Source organism: Eublepharis macularius, chromosome 4 (genome assembly GCF_028583425.1).
Source record: "Eublepharis macularius isolate TG4126 chromosome 4, MPM_Emac_v1.0, whole genome shotgun sequence".
Lineage (NCBI taxonomy): Eukaryota > Metazoa > Chordata > Lepidosauria > Squamata > Eublepharidae > Eublepharis > Eublepharis macularius.
Genome location: NC_072793.1, coordinates 146711663 through 146731348, shown reverse-complemented (window position 1 = coordinate 146731348; position 19686 = coordinate 146711663). Strand labels below are relative to the sequence as shown.

The 19686-nt window shown below is 41.4% G+C and overlaps 1 protein-coding gene across 1 annotated transcript in view; it reads right to left on the bottom strand.

Moving 5' to 3' along the window:
* Window positions 1–7142: 7142 nt before the first annotated feature.
* Window positions 7143–19686, bottom strand: part of PRICKLE2 (prickle planar cell polarity protein 2) — a 121760-nt gene continuing 109216 nt past the window's right edge. Inside the window, exon 8 of the mRNA XM_054976973.1 lies at window positions 7143–9940. Coding sequence (XP_054832948.1) covers window positions 9072–9940 — 869 coding nt within the window. The 3' untranslated portion in view covers window positions 7143–9071. The remainder of the gene's footprint in view (window positions 9941–19686) is intronic.

Genomic DNA, 19686 nt, shown 5'->3' with positions numbered 1-19686 from the left:
ATATATAAGTTCTGTGTTGTTCAGGTTCCAGTTAATGAAGAATGTGAATGCTGTGGAATTATATTTACGATAATCCCAGAAGGTGCAGTGACCAGGGCCCTTTTCACACTTACAGTTTAAACTGCCATTTGTGAGCATTCACCATGATTGCAGTGGCTTCGGCATGGCACCCCCACGTTCCCACTGTCTGAGGCAATTTTGATTTGGCATCTTGTTTTTTATTTTAGACAGTCTTTGAAGCCTTGGTGCCGTTTCAAGCTTTCAGGGCTTTGCAATTCACGTCACTCTTTTAAAAAAAAACATTGAGCAGGCGTAGCTGCAATGTTGGAACCCATCCCCCCTCACCTTATTTGCTGATTGGTCTGTCCCATGCCCACTGGAGAGGCAATTGGTGATGGAGTTCTGGGAGAAAAAATGTACTTTTTGTGCTTGTTCCACTCTCATTTTTTTAAAAGACAAGGCAGGAAAGGATTAACATGCTGCTGCTTCATCCCCTCCCAGCTTCCCTGCTGCTTTGTTGTGCAAAGGGCTAAGCAAAACGCAATGGGAGGGGAAAGCAGCCATTTAACCCTTTCCTGGATTTTAAAGCCAGGAGAAATTAGCAGTAATGTTACACTACAGCAACCTTACAACTCATTCCTGGCTTTGAAAAAAAAAGTGTGTGCGCATACCCTTGAGGGAGGAAGGGAAAAGCAGCCATTTAACTCTTTCCTTGTTTTTAAAGCCAGCAGGGAATAAGCAGCAATGTTAGTAATTGTTCTTGGCTTTGAAAAAAAAATAAGAGAGTGCTTGCATACCCAGGAGGGAAGCCAACGGAGAAGCAGCCTTATGACTCTTACCTCGCTTTACTGATAAAAATGGCAGAAAAGGAGGTCAGAGAGCTGAGGAGGGTGGGAGTGGTTAATTCCACACAGACCAATCAGCTCCCAGGGAAAAAGAGAGGGAGGAGAAGAGAAGCAGAAGGGGAGTATAGAGTTCTCACTGACATTCAGATCTGTCTTGTACACAGAAACTATCCTGGGCTCAGACATAACTGGCAATCAGCAGAAGCTTCCTTGAGTGTTAGCAGATGAGCATTTGAATGTATTTCATCACCTAATCTGTTTGGGTTGTACTGAACCACCACAGAAATGTGCTTTACCACCCACTATTGAATTTGCCTTTCCTGGGTAAGGTCATTGGGAGGGCGGTGGCTGACCAGCTTCAGGGGTTTCTGAATGATACATCAGCTCTTGATCCATTCCAGTCTGGCTTCAGGCTGAGCTTTGGAACTGAGACTGCTTTAATAGCTCTCGCTGATGACATCCGGCTTCAGCTAGATAAAGCAGTTGTGTGCTGCTTTTATTAGATCTGTCAACAGCATTTGACAATGTTGACCAGTTTGGTCAACCGCCTAGCCTCACTGGGGGTAAGAGTTACCACCTTACAATGGTTTGCCTCTTTCCTCCAGGGACGCTCAATGAGCCTGATCATTGGGGATGAGAGTTCAGCCTGATGGGAACTACACTGAGGGGTCCAGCAGGGATTGATCTTGTCCCTGATACTTTTTAATAGATATATGCGCCCTCTAGTGGATGTTGTTAGGAGGTTTGGGGTTGGATGCCACCAATATTCTGATGCCACCCAACTCTGCCTTCTACTTGATAAGCAACCAGAAGCAGCTCTCTCTTCCTTGGCCCAAGGCCTGGATGACACAGTGGAGTGGCTGAGAGGTAGCTCAGTTTGAAAAGTGAGGTCCTGTGACTGGAAATGGCTTTGGCTGTGGGGAATTTGTCACTTCCATTACTCAGTGGAGCTCAGCTTTCTGCTGACTCCATGAAGAGTTTAGGGGTTTGACTTGATTCTATGCTTTCCTTGGACAAATAGTTGTCTGTTGTGGCTAGAACAGCATTTTTCCATCTTTGCAAGGCTCGACAACTTTCCCCATATCTATCTCTATCTGACCTTGCCACATTGGTCCACATTATGGCTACTTCTCATTTGGACTACTGCAACTTGCTCAGCTAACGGCTACCCTTGAATATGCTCCAGAGACTTCAGGTGGTGCAGAATGCAGCTGCTAGGTTGCTGACCAAGTCACCATGGTCAGCTCATATAACACCAATTTTGAAGCAGCTGCTTTGGTTACCAATTCACCTCTGGATCCAAATCAAGGTGTTGGTCCTCTCCTTTAAAGCCTTTCATGGTCTTGGACTTTCATACTTTCGGTTCCACCTCTCCCAGTATGAACCCCCCACATCTGCTTCATTCATCTTCACAGGGCTTGCTGGTGGTTCCTGACCCCAGTGTGGCATGACTTTCTTCCATCAGGAAAAGGGCCTTTATGATTGTTGGAATGCACTATCAGAAGGCATTCATGCTCAGCAGGACCTGTTATGTTTCAGAAACTCTATACAGCAGAACTATTCTGGTGTGCCTTTGCTATCTAATATTCTTTGTGAGGCAGAGCAAATTGCTGTGTATTTTTATCTACCTGCAATTTTATGTTATTTTCAGGGTTTTATTGGCTGTGGTTGGGACTAGAGTAGTTTTTAATTATTGTATCAGGCTGTTTTATTGTGATTTTATTGAATATTATATTTTTGTAATTTTTTAACCATTGTAATTGTTGTGAACCACTTTGAAATCTTAACTGAAGAGAAGCGGTATAAAAATTGAATAAATAAATAATTCACAGAGCCTATGCTTAGCACTGCAGAGTTCTTCAACAACTGATCAAGAGTCCAGTAGTACCTAGAAGAACAACAAAATCTGTGGTTGGGTCTGAGCTCATACCGTACCACAAATTCTGTTAGTCTTATAGGTGCTGCTGGATTCTTGCTCTTTTCTACCGCTACAGACAGACTAACATGGCTACCCATCTTGATACTTGCTTTAAAAATTAAACAATTAATTGATTTCTTTAGAAATTTAATGTACTGTGCAGTTAGTGTCATATAGTTCTCAGGCAAGTTAGCTAGTCCCTGTCTTCTCGCATTGTATTTGAAAAAAATGTAGCAAGTCATATATTATTGATAGATGGATTTCGGATGCTTTGATTTGTGAGTCTTAGATTATAGTCAGTCCACACTGAGTATTTGATAGTGGTGAAGAACAACTTGGTGGCATAGTCAGTTCCTTTGTCAAGTCACCATTCTTCAAGCCTCTGACTCCTCTCTTTTTAACCATTGCTATAGGTACTATTATCAAGTACATTGTAAGAACTCATAAGAACTAAAGAAGAACCTCCTAGATCAACCTAGTGGTCCATCTGCTTCACACAGTGGCCAACCAGTCGCTCTGGAGAACAAACAGGGCATAGCGGCTGAGGCTGTCCCCTGCTGCCGCCTTTCAACACTGGCATTCATAGCGTTGTCGCCTCCCTTCAGTCACTATAGCTACTAGCCATTGATGGATCTCACCTCCATGAATCCCTGTATCCCACTTTTAAAGCTATCTGGCCATGACTACCTTACCTGGCAGTGAATTTCACAGTTTAATTACTCGTTGAGTAAAGAAATATTTCCTTTCACGTGTTCTGAACCTATTTCCCAACCATTTCATAAGATGTTCCTGAGTTCTAGTATTACGGGAGGGGGAGAAAAAACTCACTCTATCCGATTTCTCCCCCTCATGTATAATTTTATAAACCTCTATCATGTCTCCCCTTAGCTGTCTTTTTTCTAGACTGAAAAGTCCCTAGCGCTCCAGCATTTCCTTACAGGAAAGGTGCTCCAAGCCCCTAATCATCTTGGTTGCCTGCCTTCGTACTTTTTCCAGTTCCGCCATGTCCTTTTTGAGATATGGCAGTCAGAAGTGCACACAGTATTCCAAATGAGGCCACACTATCGCTTTATAAAAGGATGTTACAGTATTGGCTGTTTTATTTTTAATCTGTTTCCTAATAATTCCTGGCATGGAGTTTGCCTTTTCACGACTGCTGCACACTGGATCAATATTTTCATTGCGCTTTCTTCAACAACCCCAAGATTTCTTTCAATCTCATTCCTAGCCTATTCAGGCTCTATCAGCATCTATTTAAAATTAGGATTTTTTTTTGTTCCAATATACAGTACGCTAGACTTTGTTAGTTATTTGGCTGCTCGCTCACCCAATTTAGAGAGATCTTCTTGTAGCACTTCACATTCCAGCTTGGTTTTCACTATCCTGAATAATTTGGCATCATCTGTAAACTTGGTTACTATACTGCTCAGCCCCAATTCTAAATCATTTATAAACAAATTAAATAGCACCGGTCCCAATCCTAGCACCGATCCTAGTGGGACCTCACTGCTCACTTCCCTCCGCTGCCAGAACTATCAATTTATTCATACTCTGTTTCCTGCCATTTAATCAACTTTTGATCCATAAGACATGTTGTCTTATCCCTGATTGTTAAGCTTACTCAAGAGTCTTCAGTAGAGTACCTTGTCAAAAGCCCTTTGGAAGTCCAAGTATATGATGTCTACTGGATCCCTTTTATCTATGTGCTTGTTAACGTTGCTCAAAGAACCAAGAGGTTGGTGAAACAGGACTTCCCTTTGCAAAAGCTATGTTGATTTTCTCTTAGTAGACTTAGTTCTTCAGTGTGCTTAATAATTCTATCTTTAGTAAGATTCTACTAATTTATCCAGAACAAATGTTAGTCAAACTGGCCTGTACTCTTTTCTGTTCACCTTGATTGAAGAAATCTTCCACTTTTTAAAAGAAGCATTTTTTTGCCTTTTATGGCTTCCTTGACTTGAGAGTTGCTAATCGTGCAGGCATTCTTTTAGACTTGTTGGTACCTTTCCTGATTTATGTGGTCTATCTGGGCCTCGAGCAACATAATTTTAAATAGTTTCCAGGCATCCTGGAAGGAATTAACTCTCTTAATTCTCTATTTTACCTTTCTTGATTAGTGTACTCATTTTAGCAAAATTCCTTCTTTTGAAATCAAAAGTGATTGTTTTGGGCTTTGTGGGTAAATACCTATTGACATAAATGCTGAACTTAATTGCATTGTGGTCATTGTTTCCAATTGATGCAACAATATGTACATTTCATACCAGGTCTTGAGCTCCATATAGAACCAAGTCTAAAGTTGCCACACTTCTAGTTGGCTCTGTGACCATCTTCTCCAATGCACAGTAATGTATGATGTCTAGAAAGCTCGTTTCTATGGCATGACTCAAACACATAGTTGTTGTCGATGTGAGCCAAGTTGAAGTCACCTAGTATTACAACATTCTCCCTTTTAGTTTCCTCCCATACACCACCCCCAACATTTCCATCCATAACCTGGCAATAGGGTGTATATCCAGGGATAACAGTGTCCCATTCATTTGCCCCATTCTACCGGGTTTCTGAAATGTCCACTATATTTACTCTTTCATTTAGCATCAAACACTCTAGCTCTCCGACACTGGCTTGGAGACTTCTAGCAGAGGCATACTGGCACCTGTACCTCATTTCTCTTTCTAAGGATCCCCGCCTCTGTTGGCCCTCTGCTTTCCTCACATGGCCCTCATTTTCCCCTCCACTCTCATTCTCAAGTTCTAGTCTTCACCCATAAATATTTCCCCAGAATTTACCACACCATCCCTTTGAGATGAGTTGTTTTGCAAGAGACTCTTCAGCTCCTGTTGGCTTTCTCAAATTCGCACAATTATGTAGAAAACTGGGGAATTGCCTCAGTCCAATGGAAAGTGAAGGCTTTCACATTCAACACATTTTTTTTTGCCATAGGTCTCTATAAGTCAGTTTCTGAATCTCTCTGGAATATGTTGATTAACACCAATTAACAGTCTGTCCCCAAGTATGTAATTTGAAAGAGTAATTATACATAATCATTGGCAATTACAGACTACAAATAAGGTATTATGCATGTTGTGTACTTCTCTCCAAAATACAAAGCATTCCTTTAAAGACAGTCAAATCATGTAAGAGATTTAGACTGCTGTCTCCAAAACACATATGCTTGAGTAATTTCTTGAGAAAGTGTATCTTAAAAATCTTGCTATATACATTAATTATTTAAGTATCAAATGAGCAGTCATACTGAGATCAACAGAGTTAAGTGACTATGTACTTGCAACACTGTAATTCAACACTTTGCATATTTTTGAACAGAAAAGTGTTTCAAAGGTTTTTTTTTAATATTGTAATTGCTTTCAAATGGGCTTAGTTGTAAATTTTAGCTGCATCAGTGCCTTTGTTAGTAATTTTGTGGGTCTAAGATTTGAAATAATTTTTAAAACTGCGTAATCTTACCATGACATAAGAGTTGCCTTTTTATAAATGTAGTAAGTCATATCTAAACAATGTTTTGTGAAACCTTAAAAATGAATGAATGTATTGTTGTATAAACTAACCTCCAGCAGGGAGAGGTCTACATCTAATCTGATGGAATTGTTTGTTATGCAGAGCACAGAAAACAACATCCAGTCAAATCTACACTGTATCATACCTATTTCTGAATTGCTTTAATTTCTGTTCTCATTTTGTAATAATATTTCACCTCACTCACTGGCCTTCTACTGTTTGTTAGTGAGCTTAGAAGGGTATAGCTCTGCTTAATGCTGTGAACCTGGCGATCTCAGGTATGTCCACTGAGTTAAAAGACACGCCCCTTTTTTGCAAATATGATATGATGAAAAAGTTCTGTGGCTGGCTGGGTGACCTGGGGTCAGTCACAGCTCTTCGGAGCTCTCTCAGCCCCACCCACCTCACAGGATGATTGTCGTGAGGATAATGATAATACACTTTGCAAATTGCTCCGAGTGGGAGTTAAGTTGTCCTGAAGGGCAGTATATAAATTGAATGTTATTGTTAGTTATTGATCTGCCTACCCTAGGGTGCAATAGCTCAGAGGTACACCCAGAGCTTGAAAGGGTACCCTAATCCCTTCTTTCTGGCAATTATGCATGTATACCTCTTTGTATAGTCTGAACTTGTCTGTCTATTGAAATACCTTGTTTGTACATCAGAAAGGGCAGAGAACTCCACAGTGGTGACTGTGTAGTCAACATTTAAAAAGTGGGAAAACAAAATACGTTTAACAAGAGCTAAATAAATAGAAGTTTGTTTTTTAACCCCCCCCCCCCCCAAAAAAACATTTCTGTTTCGTTCATTCATCCCAGGTGGAAAAGATTTTCTTTTTATACTTTGCTTCAGTTCTTTGCTTTTTCTTTCTTTATTTTTTTTAAAAAAGTCATAATCATCACATTCTCTTTATGCACAACAAAAAAAAATTCCTAGCTGTGCTATGGATATATCCATATCTGAGATTTCCTCCTGAGTCACTGTTTTCCAAAAGGCAAGGCCATTCTTTCCCTCAGCAACATAGAGATGTTGATCCAAGGCCTGGTCCCGTAGTGGGCTGAAGCAGGCACAAAGACCCTGCTTCTGAGGTCCAACTAGAGAGTCAGGGCCCTCGTGCCTGGTTGTAATCCCACTCACACCAATGTGCAGACTGCCATCTATTCCAGTCCATTTTTACTTTAATAGAATCCTCAAACTCTCCACAGAGTTATGCACAGGTGTGGTAAGTTGACAAGATGCTATTCAACTAGGGACTACTGAAACCTGTTTTACAGCCCCATTAGTAAAAACAGCCAAAAAAGAAAAAAAAATGCCTTCGATCTCACTGTCCCATCTGGAAACAATACAGAACACATCTTGATGTCAGTCTCCCAATTGTTAAAAGCATACAGAGAAAAAACTCACATCCACCATAGCACACGGTACATTTTGAGTCCTATGTATATAACTACCATGTTGAAGCTTTTGTTGATTTGTTCTAGTTCCAAAGAATGGACTCCATTCTACCCTGAGGATATGCTCTTCAAACAGCCTTTATAATGGGTTTGAAGTGTATCTCTCCCATGGGTAGACTTTAAGTCTGACATGATTAGGATGTATTCATTTCATTATGGATTTCAGAAGAAGGCAGTGTTGAAGATACCTCTTGGTAATGAACAGCAGTTAACATATGCCAGGAAACTAGAGCACCAGAAAACAATTCTATACTTAAAACAAGTTCATGCTGACACCACACAACTGCACCATTTACAATTGTTTTGGTTTATCCCCCCAAAAGTAGTTGAAATTTTACTAACTTCAGCCATTTCTAAAGAGATGTAAAATGCCTTCTCAGACCTAGGTTGACATTGGGTGGTTATACTTTTTCCTGTATTTGAAAAAAAAAAAACTTACTTCATTTCAATGATAGCAATCCTTGTATTTGAGTTTTACAGGTAGAAATCCTAAGCAAGCCTACTCAGAAGTAAGTCCCATTTTATTCAGTGGGGCTTACTCCCAGGCAAATGTTAGGATTCAGGCAGAGTCACATAAAATGGAGGTGTTGGAAAGCTTCAAGTGGACCCCTGCAGGTCTCCTCAAGTGCTAACAAAGTTGGGGGAAAAGGAGTTCCGGGGGGTGGGGGGTGTTTTTACAGGGGCAAAAAGTAAAACCTGCTGATCCAGAACAAATTTGACGGCAAAAGATAAAAAGGGTTCTAAAGCGGTGTGTGTTTTAGCTCTGGCCAAAGAATTATGCGTGTGCATGAATTTCCCAGTGATTCCAAAGATACAGAAATTCCTCTGATATTACAGAATACAAAAATAGTTTCTTCGAACTCTTATTGACTTTGCATGGACAGAACAGTGATGGAAATAACTTAGGTTCCCTGGCCATATGGCAGAAGAGTTTCCCCCCTTCCCCCCCACCCCCAGAAGGTGATAGAAATGAAAGGCAAAAGAGGAGAGAGAATAAACTAGTAGCTAACTGCTGGTTATAGTAAACAATGACAACTAAAACAGGTGGCTGAACTGGATATTAAATGGGTGGCAGCTACTTGTGGGAAGGAGGTAAGTTTATAACTATTACATGCTAAAATAAATTTTATCCCCTCCTCCACCCTCAAAATAAAATGTGCAAAATATATTCACCATGCCCACAATTATGACTATTTATAGACCCTCGTCTATGACCTTCTTTTAACTCCCCCACTTGCCAAGACTTTTTGTTACAATAAAAAGCATTTTAAGATCTACAACAGTGCAAGTTGATGAAGCAATTACATTCTCCAACACTGTGCCTGGGCAACAAAGTTACGCTATGGTACAGTTTTTGCTCTTTTGCCTTTTCCGGCTATGTAACTGTCCTCGACCACCTAGTGTGGAAGACTTAGGCATGCTGTATGAACCATATTTGTGAAGGAGCTCTTCACTGGTGACGTATTGGAGGCGGGAGGGTTGTGGGATTGGTTCCCCGAGGAAGTATCCTTCATTGTCAGATTCAGAGGAGGAGGAGCATGTAGAACACCAATCATATTCAGCAAAATATGGTCCCCATCTCTCAGTAAAGTGGTTTTGCAAAGCGAGGTCTGATACAGTCCTCGGACACTGACCATATAGGTTTCTCCGTGCACCCTGCTCTACAGTCTCTCTACAGCTTCTCTGTGGCAAGAACTGATCATAGTCCTCCCTGGCTCGTAGAGAGGGCTTCTCTTTCAACTTATAGCTCTGTTCACTGGTGAGGTGAAGGGCATTATCTGAGCGAGATCGCCTTGACCGTCGGGGTCTGTGAGGGCGATAACGGCGGTCATCATCTCGGAGATTAGTTCGTCTCGGAGTGCGCTCACTCATGGGGGGATGTCTGGCACCCTCTTGCCCAGACAACTTGTTTCCTGGCATCCCAACTTCGTAGTCAAAGCTCTGATGCATCCTTCCACGAGACGGTGTGTCTCTGTAACCAATGGGATTGGCAAGATCATGTAAATTGGCTTCCATATCTTGATACTGTTGTACAGAAAGTAGACTACGGACTGACTCAGCACTTCTGAACTGAACAGAGGAATTCAGTGTCCCCATGTTGCTCATCTTCTCTGAGACGTTCATTCCTGAATCTTTGCTAAGGTCTGGCATGGAAAATCGAGAGAGATGCTCTTGTCGCTTGGCACCACCATCTGCAGAAAGTCCTTTAGAGGGGAAAGAAAAGAAAATTAAGTTCGGCTATTTGTTTCATATTCTCATCTCATTTTTTAAACACGAGACTCGATGCTTGAATGTTTGTGCATTCATGTCATACCTCTGCAATGCCAGTGCAATACCATGCATTGTAATTTGTATTTGATGTGCCACATCAATTGTTATTTTTATTTATTTAAAAGACCTCCAACACTGGTGAAATGATGTATCTTTCAGCATTAAAAGACTCAGTTAAGAGCTTGGGACTTTTACTGGATCCAATCTTTCTGGTGGAAAGGCAAGTAAATTATAGGACAAAATCACCTCTTTTTGACACAGAAATGTGACTCGCTGCGGATCCAGGCATGCTAATCCACGTTATGGTAATCTTTAGACTGGGCTTTTGTAATGTGCTGTATGAGAGACTGTGCTTGAAGGCAAACTGGCACAGAATGTAGCATCTAGACCCTTGATAGGGCTTAAGCAATTTGTACATATTATCCAAAAGTTTAAGATGACTATATTGGCTGTCAATTTGCTTCTCTGTTCAATTCAAGGTGCTAGTAATGACATTTAAAGCCTTTCATGACCTGGAACCCTCATATCTGCAGGATCACCTCCACCTCGTCCATTTCCAGTGTTGACAAAATGGCTGCACTTTGATAGTTTTCATAGTTATGGAATTTTTTTCCAGCTTCCACACGTCATTTGGTTTATAAATTGGGATGCTAGCCTTGAAATAAATTTTAGTAGACATCTGAAGTTTTTAAATGAAAATCTTAGTTACACAACTTTATTTCATTCATATTTATGTTGGTAGACCAAACAACAATATTACACCAAAAATCATGGGCATATCCCATTTCTCATCAAGGAGGGAGGACTCAGTAGTTGATAGTTGAGAGCAGAAAATTTCTGTATACCTAAGACAGATATTACTTTGTTTCCTTTTCTGGTTAAAAAAAGAAAACCAAGTCTTATCAACAAAAACTGAGCACTCATGCAACCAGGCTTACTAAAAGCCAAAATATACTCACATACCAGACTGTGACTTGGATCCACCAAAACATTTCCACAGATGGAAGAACTTCTACCACCTCCCACCCACCTGCTTCAGCCCCAAATGCTATTTTGGGGAGGGGGGAAGTATCCTGTCCCCCCTGCACCAGCATTTTAGGGGGCATTCTGGGCAGCCATGGGAGGGGGCAGTGAGAAAGTGTTCCACAAGCAGAAATCTTACCAAATGAAGACAGGCTTTGGTGGATCCAAGCCAAAATTTAGAACTTAAAAACTCAAAATACCATTAAAAGCCTAGACTTTAAAATCTCTGGATACTCATGTATATAGTCAACAATTTTAGAAAGCTATGTTAAAATGTTTATATGGAACAAAGAAGTTTGAGATATGAAGACTATAGGGGAAAGGAGACAATTCCCCCCATCTTTTTTGGTGAAAAGACTGAGCAGTATAGCTACTTTCTGCACTTTGCCTTTTTTGTGATGTACAAATGGTTTATTTTAGCGAGAGAAAAAATGCAGGATCCTGTAGGAAAACCATCTAATTTATTGCATGAATAAATGTCCAGTCTAAGCTTTATGAGTGAAAAGAACTGTCTGGTGATGAAAGATGAAAGGAGAAATAGAAAGTCATGTAACATATGGTCCACAGAATGTACGGAGCCTCCAAAATATCTTTATTAATCCCCAAGTTTTGTTAAGGTTGTTACAGTCTCTCTCAATTTTCTTATGGTTTGTAGCTCTCAGACTTTTGAAGAGAGCTTGAAAATGTGCTTAGTAATCATAAAGAAACGTCGTTTCTACCAGTGTAATCTTACGCAGATTCATAACCTTTCAAGACCATTGAAGTCAATTCGTTTAGAAAAGTGTTACTTTGCTTAGGACACCCCTTTAACAGAAATATAAAGCAAATCTGCATGAATTTAAGAGCTGCATGCGGCAAGTCATTCTTCTTCTGTGGGCAAACCCCTGTCTTGCAACAGACCTGATTTAAAGTACACATAAGAGAGTGGAACAGGCATCAAGAATGACAAAAGCTTGGATGCCCTGGAAGCTTTCCACAAGCACTAGACATCTTGTGCAAGGGAAAGTGTGAAAAAAACCTCACCCTAGTCCTTTGTGCTATGATAAACACCAGGTATCCTGAATACAGGGAGGGAAGTGCTAGGCATTGCACAAGATCTTGCACAAACAGAACTGTGCTAAATCTGTTTGTTTCTGCTTGTGCATCTCTGAAGTCAAGCTAATGTATTTATATGAGCCACCAGAACGCACAGACAACAACGGAGGATCTCAAACGGACAGGATTCCTTCTTTGATAGCTTATATTCTCACTGGGCTATGTAATTTACGGCTGTTTCCTCACTCACAGGAACAGCCCTCTGAGTCGCATCTCTGATGAAATTCATAACAAGGAAGGTTTTATGCTCAGGTTTGATTTAAAGGTGATACTTGCAGGCAAGAAGAACTTACCCATGTGACTCTGTATGCACCCAGAATTTCATCTAAAATGGGTATGAAGGAGCGACCAGCGTGATATTAGCATGCCTGTGAAACAGCCACCCAGACTACAGATCTCTGGCATGCCACTGCTGCACGCACAGCTGTTTTGCACAGCAGTGTCCCAGTTTAAGGTATAATGAGCCGCTCTATAATTCTTGTTACAATGGCTGCTTGAACTGAAAGCAGATACAAGTATAAATCTTTCTCATGCTCTGATTTTTTACTATGGGATTAAATTGCAGGAACAGTCCAGTGAACAAAAATTGTAGTTTGAAAAAAAGGGTTCTTTGTGAGATTAAGAGGAGCAGTTTTTTTCTGTCCAGGAGAGGGCAGTAGTGCACAGACACACAATGGACAAGGGACTATCCATGTTAGCAATGTTTAACAATACCTGTGGCGATAAACTTGAAAATGTAAAGCTAACATAATCACATAATCACAGGTTTTGCCCAATCTGCTGATTTAGGATTGTATCTCTGCTCCATCAAGGATTCAGAATGACTTTTAATTGTCTTGAGCTTCCCACCCTTATTTTCCATCACTTAGCCTAAAATCTACGCATGAATTAGGAATTCATTCGTAACTTCCCAACATTTTCTGCATAGAAGTTGGAGAAAGAGGGAAGATGATGAGAGGCAATCCTAGCCTACACCGCTTTGTAACCCAAGTTGTGAAATCCAAGAAGTGTTCCCAGGATCCTGTGTAACACCATGAAGGATACTGAGTTGCACTTTTCAGATCCACAGAAGGCTTAAGTTTAGAGGATACAGTTTTTCTCAGCAGAACTAGAGAAAAATGGGTATCTTAGTGGTAAAGCTGTACTGCAAGAATACATGGGAATTATTCAGTGCTATCCTACACAGACTTCAGCAGTTAGGATGGCATTGACAGTGACCTATCAGGAAACCTATTGGGAGAGTAGTGAATATCAGCTACTGCGAGAGTGAGAAATGGGACCTACAGGGAGAGTAGCTTTGTTGCGTTGTAAGGACAAGTAACATCAAGGCTGATTCTAAATCATTCTTTGTTGTCTAGCTTGTAACGGGTTTTTAGATGGGAGGAAGAATACATGGCAATCAGTTATCCACAAAACCTTTCTGGAGCTGAACCCAAGAACCAACATGCATGCAGGTTCTCCCTTTAAAGTGCTAATGGAGGAATACAAAATATTATTCTAGAGGCTTTACATGGACTCTGCACTGCTTTTCATTTTTCAAGGAGCTGCATAAATATTAATAAGGCATTGTTTTAGTCATAAAAAGTAAGGCTGTCAACCAAGATCTTTTAGCTGATTAACTGTTTTGGTTTTTAACTGATTAAATTTACATACATTACATATTGCAACATATCAGTTAAGGTGATTATCTGAAGATCCTGAATGAAGGAGACTACATCTTAATTTAAATACAAAAATAAAAGATGACCCATCATTCATTGTGCACAGCAGTGTTTTCAAAATTTCTAACTTCTAGAAATCTTTTCCTCATCAACTTGTTTGCCAAAGAACATCCAAAGGATTGCACAGAATTTTAGGGTATGTTCTAAGGTACAGAAAAAACTAGAAAACTGGGTTTGATTCCCTCTGCTTGAAGCCAGCTGGGTAACCTTGGATCAGTCACGGCTCTTTCAGAGCTTTCTCAGCCCTACCCACCTCACAAGGTGATTGTTGTGAGGATAATAACACATGGTTGTTGTGGATTTTCCGGGCTGTATAGCCATGTTCTTGGCATTGTAGTTCCTGAGATTTCGCCAGCAGCTGTGACTGGCATCTTCAGAGGTATAGCACCAAAAGACAGAGATCTCTCAGTGTCACAGTGTGGAGAAGATGTTGGCAGGTAATTTATATCTACTCAGGGAAGGTTGAGTAACTCAAACAGGACACAGTATCCTATTCCAGGACACCAAAATACTGGACAACACTTCCAACTACTTCATCAGATTGCACAGGGAAGCCATTGAAATTCATAAGCATAAGCACAATTTCAACAGGAAAGAAGAGACTTTAAGAATGAATAGAGCATGGTTTCCAGTCCTGAAAAACACCAGGCTAACAAAACACTCTACATCCTACAATAGCCCTGCAGAGAATATTAGCATATCAAGCACCAATCCATATGCAAAAGAACCTCCTCAGGATACAGTGAAGCCTCCCTCCATTAGCATTCCACACCCTGGGAAACTCTTACAGGATGACTCAGCCCAAACCCACCTTCCCTGAGTAGATATAAATTACTTGCCAACATCTTCTCCACACTGTGACACTGAGAGATCACTGTCTTTTGGTGCTACACCTCTGAAGATGCCAGCCACAGCTGCTGGCGAAACATCAGGAACTACAATGCCAAGACCACGGCTATATGGCCCGGAAAATCCACAACAACCATCGTTCTCCGGCTGTGAAAGCCTTCGAAATATAATAACAACACACTTTGTAAACTGCTCTGAGTGTGGCATTATCCTGAAGGCCAGTATAAAAATCAGATGTTGTTATTATTGTTACTATTGAAGCAGCACTTGAACCTTTAAAAAAGGATGCCCTCAGGGGTCACTGTTAGGCAGCTACAACAGTATTGCCAGCCTTTCAGCCTTGACTTCTGTCATTAAAAGGCAGGAGGAGGGACAGGGCCCTTTCCAGGACTGTTTTGTCCTTTGAGATAGTACTCACTGGGAACAAGGCCACCAGCAATCACCAGGTGAATTGCTAGCACCTGACTTGCATGACTCACCCAGGACTTGGCTATTTGCTACTATTCAACAGCAACTCCCTCTAAAGCCAGTGAAGTATAGTGGTTAGAGTTTCAGACTAGGATCTGAGAGACCTAGGTTTGAACCCCCAGTCTGCCATGGAAATTCACTGAGTGATCTTGGATCAGTCACACAGTCTCAGCCTAACCTACCTTAGAGGGTTGTTGTGAGGATAAAATGAAGGAAGAACGGTGTGAGCTGGATCTCAGTTCACATGGGGTGCCATCGCCAATCATTGTAGACCATATAGTGCTAGGTGGATCAATAGTAAAAAACTGCCACCCCAGTATCAGAGACCAATGGAAATGTGCGGCCTGACATCATTGTGCCATGCATTTTCTCATCATCTCTCAACAGCGCCAGCTGCCACCAGAGATGGAGAAACACATGGCCTGATGACATCACTTCAGACACTGACTTGTTACCTGTTACGAGGGACAGGAAAAGGGATTGGTATTTCTGTTGGCTGCCTTATTTGTTCTTCATCACTTTTGGTTCCAGCCTTAATCACCAACCACACTTTTCCCTCCACAATTGGAGGCAGATAATGAAAAATGATTTATATGAAAAGTCTCTCCAAAAGAGCAGAGCAAACAGTGAAATGTATGTTTGAAAAACAACCCAACCCAAAACATGTATTGAGCAAAACAACCCAACCCAAAACATGTATTGAGAGATACCCAGAACTGGTCTCTCTTTCTCTTTGTCGCCGGAAACCCATCTCTCTATAGCTCCCCACCCCCATCCCGTGCTTCAACATACACTTGGGACTCTCTGATTACTAGAGGGCTGGATTTGTTTCTGGAAGTAATGGGAAAGGCCTAGCCTGACAAGATGACACAGTTCAGAAACTATTTCAATCAGAATAGAATCCCCCCCCCTCCAACTTGCAAAATCAAACACAGAAGTTTATTTTGGCACTCCCCTCCCCCCAACATTCTGAACAAACTAATGGCAAAGCAACCAGGAACATGTTTTCTCTACAGTTCTTTCTACTGTTCCAATTTCTGGATTATCTACAGGAGAAAAAAGATTTTGCAGCTCTTTTTTTTCTGTACATACAATTGCCTAGATATTGATTTTGGCATCTCAATCTGTCAGGGAAACCTGGTAAGATCAAATGCTGGTAGTCACAAGATATCAATGTGACAGGACCCTCTCTGGCTCTGCATCCTGCCCGTGTAGGGTGGTCGTTAGAATGTTAAACCAGGGTCTAGGAGACCTGAGTTCAAATCCCCCTTGTCCTTGAAGCTTGCTGAGTGACCACAGGCTAGTCAATCCCTCTCAGCCTTGCGTGACTTACAGGGTACTTGTGAGGATAAACCGGGGAGGGGGCGGAGCTACACGGAGGAAAAGTAGGAATAAAAATGCACTAGGCAGATTCCTAATAGGGAATAAAAGCCCCCTCCATCTGAAAATCACAGGGGTGGATTCCTGGGAACTACAGAAGGCTCCCAGCCCCGTCTTCTGTCTCCCTCCCACGCACAGGGGGCCAAAGAGCCTAGTCAAATGAAAAAAGGCACCCCCTGTGAAGTGGGGAACACTGAAGTGGAGGCAGAGGCTACACAAGGGTAGTCCATCAGTGTGCTTCTTTGAAAGCGTCTCTTTCTGGCCAGGTGCCTTGCCATTTTTGTATTCTGTACAGCACATACTGCATGTTATTGGGACTAAGAGGTTAAAATGAGTGGTGGCAGAATCTGGTTTGTGTTCCTGATTTACCTGAAAGTATTGTCCTGTAGTCCCTAAGCACGTGGCTATATTTTGCAATTCCTATCTTATCTTCGGAACAAACTCTTTTGATAGGGGGGGACGGACATTATTTCACTCGTGTAGGAACTGAAGCCAGTTGACATCAGCTTGCTCAAATCCAGACAGAACTGTCTTCACTCACAGATCCCACCTAGTCCTTTCACAAGTTTAGAAAAGTGTCTGGGGCTATGGAACTAAGCAAACCATGTGATTTGTTTTCCTATCATGTTTTGATTGGATCTGGGTGTGGCAAGGAAACAAGAGGAAATCTTTGTCAGGAGGGTCATGGTGTCTTGTGACAACCCTGTCATTATGGTGTAACAACTTGGTGTCCTCAAGAACCCATCTTTGAGTCTGTCATCTACTGTCATCTAATTTGTTTACAGTTCACAAAGTGAAGGGGTTTTGTTTATAGGGCTATCCACTTTCTCCTTAGAATAAATCTGGGAAAGAAGCTGAGGAACTGACTTGCCTATAACCACCAAGAGAGCTTCATGACATCATAACTGAGTAAGGATTTTAATCCCAACCCTCTGTCCCCTTTGCCCTCCACAATGCACTACAGTTATTTTCCACTGTAAGTGCCATGGGGGTACAACCCCGTCTTTTTTGTTGATCCTCTCTATGCAGCACCATAACACTGAAGGCATAACAAACATGCAAGAATAGTTTCTTCTGCTAAGATGGTGGTATTGGTAATGTGCCTGTCAGTGGAGCAATGAAACAAAGATGTTCATAGACAGGATAGTGGGCACTCACTAAGGCAAAGAAGAATTAAAGAAGATGCCCACCAATAAAATATCTTGATGAAACCTGGACATGCTTATTGCCCTCTAGAAAGCACGGAACATCGAGGGCAATTTGGTGTGAGCTGTGGTAAAAAGGAAGAAAATACAAAGGGGTGGGGAAATTTCCCTGTTCAAGCTCCTACAATATTCTCAAGGAAGAGATGAGAGTTACAGAAAGGGAGGTCTTCTAGTTGTTTCTTCCTCAGCAGTTCTTTGCAGACCCCTTACTTGAAATAACAACAACAACAACAAGGGCTTGAGCTGTATCCAGTTGCTCAACAGAGTCAGTCCCAAGGGGTTTCTATGGGATATACAACTCTTCAACAGTTGACAAAAAATAGGGTAGTCAAAGGGGTGAGGTCATACCCAGAGTTGATACTTTGGTGAAGAACCCCAGAATAAGAACATAAGAACATAAGCAAAGCCATGTTGGATCAGGCCAGTGGCCCATCCAGTCCAACATTCTGTCACACACAGTGGCTAGAAATCCAGTGCCATCTAAAGGACTGTCAGTGAGGCCAGGACACCAGAAGCCCTCCCACTGCCTTCCTTCCAGCACCAAGACAACAGAGCACCACCTCCCCACAAAGAGAATACCATCTATCTCCTGTGGCTAATAGCCACTAATGGACCTCTGCTCCATATATTTGTCCAGTCCCCTCTTGAAGCTGGCAATGCTTGTAGCTGCCACCACCTCCTGTGGCAACGAATTCCATGTGTTTATCACCCTTTGTGTAAAGTAGTATACCACAGAGTAAAGTAAAGTAGAATACCACAGAGCCGACCATCTCAAAATACAGCAAGGGAGTCAGAAGAATATCCAGCCCCTGGCTGGGATCCTGCAGTAGATCTCCACCAATGGAAGGCATTTCCAGACATCTGCACATCTTAAAGTGGATACATGTACATTTATTTGTAAGGAAGAGGCAAGACACATTCACTTTTTAACCGAACTGAGGACCAGTACCTGGATAAATGTAGGGTTTGGCTGTACTTGTGTTCACTCTAACTTGGAAGGGCATCTGTCAGATGACTCCCTCACCTCTCTGTTCCTGTTACCCCTGGGAAAGCAGGCACCTTGAGGAACAGGAGCAGAGGGGAGTCAGAAGTCTGCAGTGGGAGGAAGGAATTGGTGATAATCGCCCTCCTTCCATTAGTTGAAATTTACTGCAGGATCCAAGTTGTTGTTAGTTATTCTTGTAGCAAATTCCCTCACTGGCTTTTATTATAATATATTTAAAAATCCCTTGCTTTTATTAACACAGCCAGTTGCGATCCAAGCTTCCAAGTTTACCACAGTTAAATATGAAGTTTTGCTAAAATCTCATAAATACAATCTCAGGCCACAGTTGTATTAAGTTTCAAGCTTGCCAAAAGGTTCTTTAAAAAAAAAAGATCACCTGGAAATATCTGACAAGCCAGAGGATGGTCATCCTTGAAGAAAATGTCATTTTAACCTTCCTCTTGATGTTCTGGCTAGGCCCTGGCAACCACATTTATTTTAATGTCTGCTTTGGCAATAACTGGAGTTTTTGGCTGGTTTAAGTTTGCTGAATGAGTGGATTATGTCATTAATGCATTCAGAAGGAACTGAACGGTTGGAAAGTGGGTAGACTGATGAAAAGTGTGGACAGCTTGCTTGCTTGAAACTAAGAGACATCAAGCAGTTGACGATTTTAGTCTTTTACTGACTAATCAATCAACTTTCAATCAATCCATCTGCATACTGCTAATAAGGTGCAGGTTTTGGAAAATATTTAAGAGAATATAAGATTACATTTATTGAAAACATTTGCATGCTCCCTTTCCATCCAACTTAGGGTCCTTAAGGCAGCAAACAAAACATTAAAGCAGCATTGAAATTACAGATGTGTATAAAAGATTTAAAATAATTAAATAAAACCTATAAACACATAAAACATACACACAAATGGAGTGGGGGGCTGATGGGATTTA